The 8,875-nt window shown below is 41.4% G+C and overlaps 1 protein-coding gene across 1 annotated transcript in view; it reads left to right on the plus strand.

The window, feature by feature from the left end:
- LOC103918180 (unconventional myosin-X-like) overlaps positions 1–8,875 on the plus strand; it is a 97,831-nt gene that overhangs the window by 84,533 nt on the left and 4,423 nt on the right. The window contains exons 34-39 of the mRNA XM_009325441.1: positions 180–337; positions 1,583–1,706; positions 3,651–3,948; positions 5,063–5,270; positions 6,072–6,208; positions 7,089–7,212. Of these exons, the coding sequence (XP_009323716.1) occupies positions 180–337; positions 1,583–1,706; positions 3,651–3,948; positions 5,063–5,270; positions 6,072–6,208; positions 7,089–7,212 (1,049 nt within the window). The remainder of the gene's footprint in view (positions 1–179; positions 338–1,582; positions 1,707–3,650; positions 3,949–5,062; positions 5,271–6,071; positions 6,209–7,088; positions 7,213–8,875) is intronic.

Raw genomic sequence — 8,875 nt, forward strand, 5'->3', positions numbered from 1 at the left:
CTGCTGAAAAATATGTTTTGGGAATGGAAGATTTTAATGTCTACCTCATCAATTTTAACCAGACACACCATATGTTGCTATCAAAGCAGCAAGGGTTTTCCTCAGCTACGTCCTACAGACAAAAAGAGAAGATAACATGGAAGCAAGTTTCACCTTCCAGCTTCTTTGTTTCTCCACAGGCTATTGGAACATAATTGTCCATGGGCGAAAGCACTCCTACAGACTGTACACGAAGCTGTTGAATGAAGCTATGCGCTGGGCCTCTGCCATTCAAGGTGTCATTGACAGCAAAGTTCCCATAGAAACACCTACACAGCAACTCATTCGTGACATCAGGGTAGGTGGCATCATGCTCATTCCCAAGTGAGTTGAGAGCAGCCAGATCACCACTGGCCTTACCCAGTCATTGCCGAGAATGTGGCAAGAAACGGGGTTGCTGTCTTGGGCGGGCGGGGAGAAATGAAACCTATATGACTGCAACGAAATAATCAAATCTTATGTGAATTTTATTTTGAATTAGCATGTTAGCTGATCTGCATAAGTCTAGGCTACAACTGTGTGCAATTACAAATTGCATGCAGGATTACACCATCAAGCATTTGCAAGTCCCTGCTTCATCGTTTCCTCTCCTAAGCATCCTCCAGACACAAACATAAAAATTTCCATTCCTACCAGACATGTGACTTACCCTGAATTCCTTTTTGTACCTTAGGCTTGTGTGGTTAAATAGCAGAGTAAAAGGGGGAAAGAAAATGTCCTTCAAAATAGCATAAATTGTGCCACTGTAGCAGGAGTAATTTTTGAAAAGGCTTTTTTTCCAGAAACTGTGGCAAATTAAACATAGACTCGTATTAGAAGACACACCAAAGCTATTTCAGAAGAAATGTATATGTAAACATATACATTGTGATGAACTCTAAACTAGATGCAATTCGATAGTAACTATTCAGGAAGAAAGAGCTGGGAGTGATTGTGGAGAATCTTGGAAAACTTCAGCTCAGGGTTCAAGGACAAATGAAATGTTAAGTATTGTTAGGGACAGAATATAGGACAAAATGTGGAAGAATGTGATGCCAGTGTGTATGATAGTGACAGGCCCAGATTTTGAACACCATGTGCATTTTGGTTGTCCATTCTGTAAACACATGTAGTACAACCAGACCAATTCAGGGAGGACAGGCTCATTATTACATACTAAACATGGTGGATCTGTCGTCAGAAAGTCCATTAACCATTTACCGTTGAAAGTTTGAAGGATATACCAGGGAGGAATCATGCCATATATGCCTGTTACATGCCTGCATTAGGTATCAGCCACAAGTCACGTTTGAAGTCAAGATCCCGTGCCTGGTGACCTTTGGTATGACCCAGCATGGCTATTCTTACGTTTAATTTTCAGAAATAATGTACAGAGTAATTTTTATATCTGCATTATTCTTTGATCACGTAGTCCCTCTATGGACCTCCAGAAAGTTAGATGAAGGTGGTTGAGCTTGAACCTAAATGTATAAGGACATCCTGCGAAAAACTATCCCCATTTGAGGATAATTCTTTTTTTGGGTTTTTTTTTTTTTTTTTTCAGGAAAACAGCACAAACTTTGAAGTAGTGGAACAGACATATAGGAGGAACCCAATCTTGCGATATACCCAGCACCCTTTGCATTCCCCATTGCTCCCACTACCGTATGGAGACGTTAGTGTCAACTGTAAGTATTTTACCCGTTTGACAGAATCCGCTCACATTTTGAGGATCAGTGTGGAGCCTGAGCACCACAAAAGTGGTCTGTAAGCTCTCTCTGTGCAGGTGAAGTCCATCTGGGGCAGTGTAGCCCACAGGGTTCAGAGAGAGGGAGCAGTCCCTTTCTCTACCCGGAATCTATTCTGTGTCCACTGCCTCGTATCTTAGGAATACTGAATCTTAAAGTAAATGGGGGCAGATAGGTTATCATCCATCCGGGCGATGCGCAGCCTTTCATCCTTGAGCTGCAACTGGGTTGCGAATGGCTCCAGTGGAAATCCTACAACAGGATTACATCACGCAACTGGCAGTGCCATAGTATTCATACAGAAGCTGCTGTAAAACCAGACTAAATTAATCCTTTCTTCAAATGCTTCAGGATCATGAAAGAGCTAGACTGTTTGATAGGCCACCAGAAAACCAAAGTGATTTGCTGATGATTCCAGACTGGCATACAAAAACAGAAAGCTGCTGCTGAAGACCTATAGAAGAGTCTCTAACACGGAGTGACTGGGCCACAAAATCTTTTCAGAAGTTAATTTCAGTCTGGATATGCAAAGCAATGTATACGGGGAAAAACAGTCTGCCACATAGGCAGTGATGGGTCTGAGTGATCTAGTTCTGCTTAGGAAAGTGAACAGAAATTTACATAGCTTTATGAAAATGTCAACTCTTGTGCTGAGCAGAGAAACAAAGCAGCTAATGCAAGGTTTTGAAAGCTTAGAAAAGGAAAAAGAAAGTCTCTGTGCGGCTGTATTGATGTATCATGCACCTGCATCTTGAATACGGGATGCAGCTTGGCCTTCCGCATCTTAACAAAGATACAGGAGAAGTAAAAACCTACCCAAAGATGATCAAGGGCATAGAAAGACTTGCCTACAGTTAAGAGCCTAAATAGAGCAGGACTCTTCAGCCTCAAAAAGAAGTTTTTAGGGCTAGAGGACTGTCATGGAGAAAGTGAAAGGGGAGTAACCGCTCACTGTATCTCATGATACGATGATTAAATTAAGTGGCAGATTAAAAGCACAGAAAAAATAAATTCTGAAATACAGAAAAATTACAGAGCAAGTACTTACACTGTGGAACTTACTGCTACAGGGCTGTGTATTTGTATTGTACAATTAATGCATGGCCTCTGGGGAAGCAGTGGCTGTATAGGAGATTCAGAAGGACCTACAGCCCCAGAGATGCGCAAAGGAGAATGCAAGCTGCAGCAGTATGGTAGTATCACATACTTCTGAGCAATTCAAAGCAGACATTTAGGTGCTTAACAGGCATAACCAGTGTTGGTGTAGGTGTTTTAAATCTAAACGATATGTAAAAGCTGCATCTGTGGTACAGCAATTTGCCAAAATTCTGTGTTGGCTCGGGTGTCAAAGCTAATACGGGCACAACACAGAATTTTGGAAGTATGTAAGCCAGGCTTCGGTGTCTGCATTTAGGCACCTAAATCCGATCCTTAACTGCATTAGTGACCCTCTGCTTTATAGCTGCTCTGAGGGGAGGAGACAGTTTACAGAGAGATGACTTTCTGCCACCCTTTCACTTGTGTCTGCAGATGAGGTGCCAAAAGCTGTCTCTTGGCACCTCATCTGCAGACACTGAAGCCTGAACGAGATTTCAATGCTAGTTTCCCTTAAAAATGTCACTCTGCTTTTCTGCACAGTATATCCAAAAATGGATTTGCAGTGGTGATGAGTTAGATGTTGGCAAATAGTCATTAAAACTGCATTTGCACATTTAAAGGGGAAGCATTAATGAATTTGGAGTATAAATTTAAGTTTAGGAGATGAGCTAATGCTCAGGTTGCTGTTCTTCTGTGACAGACTAGTACAGGTGCCAGTAGTGTTGCTGGGCCAGTAGAAAATGAGGGAGATGCTCACCTCTTTTCACTTTTGTGATCGTTCCCCAGTGCAACAAGAGAAGGGTTACAGCAGCTTACAGGACGAAGCAGTGAAGATCTTTAACTCCCTTCAGGAAATCGAGACAGTATCTGACCCCATACCCATTATCCAAGGCATCCTGCAGACCTGCCATGATTTAAAGCCCCTTCGTGATGAAGTGTACTGTCAGCTCATCAAACAAACTAATCACATGCCGCATCCCAACAGTACCGGGAACCTGCACCACTGGCAGCTGATGTCATGTATGAGCTGCACTTTTCTGCCCAGTAGAGGGATCCTTCGCTACCTCAAGTTCCACCTCAGAAGGTACACATCCTTTTCATTTGCAGCCTGTTTCCTTTCTCTCTGCTTATCTTCCACTGCCTGTTGTAGTTTCTGTCTCGCCTTCCTCCTGTGCAAACATCATCCTGTGGTGTCGCAGCCTCCTACCTTTGTGCACAATTCTTGCTACCAGTTGTTCTGTTGTATGCAAACTCCCCCCATTCCACTCATCGGTTGTGTCAGAAGGGTGTGGAAAGTAAGGCTACCCAAACAGAATACCATGAAACTGTGTTAAAAGTGGGTTTACAGCCGCTCACTTACTGCTTAATAATGTCCATATAAACATTCTCAACTTGCAGGGAAGGAGAGGACCGTACTTTCATATTCATTGAAATATGTAGTACCTTGCAGCTGCCACAGTTACAATGTGTACTGTGGAGTAGTAGGTATACTGTAAATCAGATTTATAATTTTTCAATATTTGTTTGCTTAACTAAGCACATAATGCTTACAATTTGTATCTCTAATCTGCTTTAACCTCCCATTTTCATGAACTAAATGATTTACATTTCTTCCCAATTCATGTTCAGGATCTAATGCAGTCTGCATTGGAGCTGAGCTGCAGCCATGTAGTCTCTTTCTATTCATTAATGATGAGAAAGATCGATAAAATCTATTTGATTCCTTCCAAGCTAGGAAAGGTGAAATTTGTGCCCATACGCCAAATAGCTACAGCCAGGGCCTCAGTCTAAGAGATGCTGAGTAATACTTCATGTTGCCATTTCTTGTTTTTATCACTGGAGTTGCAGATCATGTTATACTCAGAACTGCTGGCCACATTTGATTTCGTTGTTTTTAATCTCATTTTTGTAAATTGAGATAGTCAATCCTGCTATCTTCAGCTGGTACTAAATTCCTGAAAGTTTGAACTGCTTATTTCATACATTGCTGAGAAATGCCACTGAAGTGACTTTGGAATGACTAGTAAAAGCAGGTTGTATGGTTTAGGAAATAAGCAGGCTCATTATTCCTGTGGTTGCACTTGGCATCACTGTCTCTACTGAACTCTTTACGTACAGTAGTCCAAGTTGTAATGTGGTAATGTGCGTGCTTTCTGGTTCACTCTGTGATGGGTTTTTTTGCTTCTCTTTACAATTAGGGTAAAAGACCTCTTTCCAGGCTCAGAAATAGACAGGTATGCGCAATTCATAAGTGATTCCCTGAAGAGAACAAAGACGAGGGAGTTTGTGCCCTCCCAGGAGGAAATACAGGCTCTTCTCACCCGTGAAGAAATGACCACAACAGTGTACTGCCATGGCGGTGGCTCCTGTAAAATAACCATCAATTCCCACACAAGCGCTGGGGAGGTAATGCATTAGTAGCATTAACCAGATGTAAGCACACCTCTGTGCCTGGATACTGGGTCTGTTGAAGGGACGCCTTTTTCCCATTCATCTCCCATTTCTCATTAGTTTTTTTTAATTACCAATTTTTTGCTGTATCCACAAAGTCTGTAGGGAGAGCTCAACTTATTCTGCGGGTTCAGAATTATACAAGGCCTATGCCTGGGTTGTAGAATATCACTTAACAATTGTGTTGCAAAATCTAAACACTTTTGCTGTTCTGCCCATTGGAAAGGTAATGATTCTGAAGACTTGCTAAACCCAGTTTTCTGGACAAGTTGAAATTCCAGTTCACAATGTAATCCTTCTGGAAGGGATATTCTACCAGTAACTTAATTGTTGGCAGGTCAGAAGCGAGATTCCAGGTTACAGTAGGCAAGTCTGTGAAAACATTAGTGCTAAACAGAGGTAAAAAATAGTAGTAAAGAGTGAAGTTGTTACTAGAGGAACTGAGAATATCATCATGGCATCTAAATCCATTATGTGCCTGCATCTTGTGCAGAGTTCTAATTCCGTCATCTCCAAAAGGGTAGTGGAGATGATTGAAAAGGTTCAGAGAAGAACAGCAAGGATGATCAAATACAAGTAATGGCTTCCTTGCAGGGAATGATCTTTTAGGGTTAGAATTCTTTAATCTGAAAATGAGATAACCAAGGGGGAAATGTGATGGAGGTCTATGGTGAGTGTCCTGAAGAGGTACTGATTCTTCGTTGTGAAAGTGTGTGTGATACCTACTCTGTGGTCTCTCTCTCTCTGATTTCGCAGGTGGTTGAAAAGCTGATCCGAGGTTTAGCAATGGAGGACAGCCGTAATATGTTTGCGCTCTTTGAACATAATCAGCAGGTGGACCGTGCTGTTGAGAGTCGGGTGATTGTGGCTGATATCTTGGCCAAGTTTGAGAGGTAGAAGAATGTTTCATAAAGTCTTTAACTCCTAGTTGGATGTAACACTGGTTTAAGTGATAGTACAGTCAGGTAGTTTTATCCAAAGCAGCCGCAGTGATTCAGCCGTTCACTCTGGTTTGAACTTCCCTTTGGTAAGGTTCAAGTGCTCTTTCTCACTGTGTGGTAAACCATGTTCACATCTATTTTGGTGATAAAGGAGCATCCTCTATCAGGCTTGTCAGGACAAAATTAGTAGTGCCTTTATCAAAGAGTAATGGTTTACTAAGCAGAGCTCAGGGAAGGTTTGCTTAAGTCTGACAATGATCTTGTCAATTCACATCATAATAGCTATATCAGAAGAGAGAGCAAAGATTTGGGCATGGAAATGCAGCTCTAATTTCTTACTATGGACTGTGATTTTGTGGCCAGACATACAAAGAAAGCAATAAATTGTGAAAGAAGCTGGCAATGCCATTGTCTATTTTATATCTGTTCTAAAGACAAAAATAAAATTGTTTCAGATGGTGGTGAGGCTGGTGCTTTTCAGAGTCACAAAATTACGTGGAAACAGTATCTTGAAAATGGGGAATACCTTGTGTCCTGCCCCCAACTCTTGCATTTGTCTAGAACCATTGATCTAATTTTTTTATCAAGTATATCTGATAAGAACTTTGAATCCTTTTGAATCAAAATTTCGTGCGACTCAGAGGAAAAAATGGAAGTTACCAGAAAAGTCTGCTGCACTGAGATTGTCCTGGTAAATTAGGTAGCTCTGTATGCTTTCCTTCAGAAATCCAGGGGTACCTTCATATTGTGAGTTGCACTGCGGACATCCCAGTACCGTGGTGCTTCTGGTTACTGTTTTTTTTCCCCTCTCATTCTCTTTCCTATCTTACAGACTTGCTGGCTCTGAAGAAGAAGAGGAGGAAGGACAGTGGCAGCTGTATTTTAAGCTTTATTGCTTCTTGGATATTGAGAATGTTCCCAAAGATGGGGTGGAGTTTGCCTTCATGTTTGAGCAGGTAAGCTCGCTCTGGGAAAATGATTTGTGGCAGAAGCACACAAGAGTATACAGAAAACTGGCTTACCTTTGTATTAGAAGTGGGAATGCTGGTTTGAACAGAAGAATTTAGTGTGTTGGATTTTTGCCTGGAATCTACCAAACAGACATACTGCAGAGTTCTCTAGGGAACAGGAGTATTAGAACAAAAGCAAGAAAAATTAACAAGGCCTTAAAAAAACCTAGAAGACCAATGATAATAAAATGCTTTTAAAATTTATCTTTAAACTTAAAAGATACAGAAATTTGGATAATGATTCAAGAAGAATCATTAAAAGTAGCTGCTTGCAGAACATAGGTGTAAAGAAAACTGTAAAATCTAGCTATCTGCCTATCAGCTTACAAGAACAGCACGTCCTCGGGGTGTTACAGGAATTGAGTAAAAAAAACCTATCTTTTGGGCAATTTCTTTTGATTAACAGAGAGGCACTAGAAGAGTACTACAGAAAAAGGAAAAGAGAATGTAGTTGACAATATTTATCTGCTGAGTAATCTTTTTTTAAGTCGCTATACACCATAGCACAATGATGCTGGTTAGGCCAGAGATCACACTGGTATGAAATAACCTTGCAATTAGGGGTGCAAAACTAAACTGACTGGAGTACCCAGCTCTGTGATTCGTCCCATCTTTCTTACTTCTAACGAACACTTTGATCTTGCCTCAGAAAATTATAGCTGTTGAAAATTAATTAATACGTGTTAAAGGGGGTCAGTGTCATGAAGACTGAAACTCATTCATTGACAGTCAAATGGATGGCGTGTACATCACACAGACGATGGTTCCCTAAGAGGGTTTTCTTGAAATGAAGGTTAAGTATTGTTAACTACAGAATGTTTAGGAAAGGGTCAGGAACAAGACATCACAGTACTCTGCAGAAACTCAATTATACCAAACTCCCTGTTGACAAGGCTTTCAGTCTACACAGCTTTCACTAGCAGAGAGTGGTGGAAGAGAAGTAACAGTAGGAGAGTGGATGTTATCCAGACGTTAGATGGACGTAGCAAAAAACCCCATAAATATATTTCACAGAAAAACAGGCAAAGGGAAGCAAGAAGATTGGGGGACACATCAGGTGAAAGAGAAGGAGGTGGGAGGTGCTGGTGTGCAATGAGACTGAGGTTGAGAGTCTTGAGTTTATTACATCTAACTCTCTGGTGTTTAATATAATCTCCACACAGGAGCTGTAGCTGGTACAGCACAAAACAAATTGCCTCAATTCCGGTCTCTCCCATCTGTTCCAGACCTAAAAAGTCCTCAAGATTGGGGAACACATCAGGTGAAAGAGGAGGAGGTGGGAGGTGCTGGTGTGCCATCTTTCTTACTTCTAACGAAAGTCTCAGAATGAGACTGAGGTTAAGAGTCTTGAGTTTATTACATCTAACTCTCTGGTGTTTAATATAATCTCCACACAGGAGCTGTAGCTGGTACAGCACAAAACAAATTGCCTCAATTCCGGTCTCTCCCATCTGTTCCAGACCTAAAAAGTCCTCATCGTAAGACTTTCAGTACAGGATAGAGGCCCCTCAGAGGTCTCTGTCCTGTCCAGGCTTGCAGAAAGAGGTGTTCCCCCCACATCGACCAGCTGCAGACTTTGACTTCTTTAGTATAATGTCTGCTCTGACCT

The sequence above is a fragment of the Pygoscelis adeliae genome, unplaced genomic scaffold (assembly GCF_000699105.1).
Source record: "Pygoscelis adeliae isolate BGI_AS28 unplaced genomic scaffold, ASM69910v1 Scaffold106, whole genome shotgun sequence".
NCBI lineage: Eukaryota > Metazoa > Chordata > Aves > Sphenisciformes > Spheniscidae > Pygoscelis > Pygoscelis adeliae.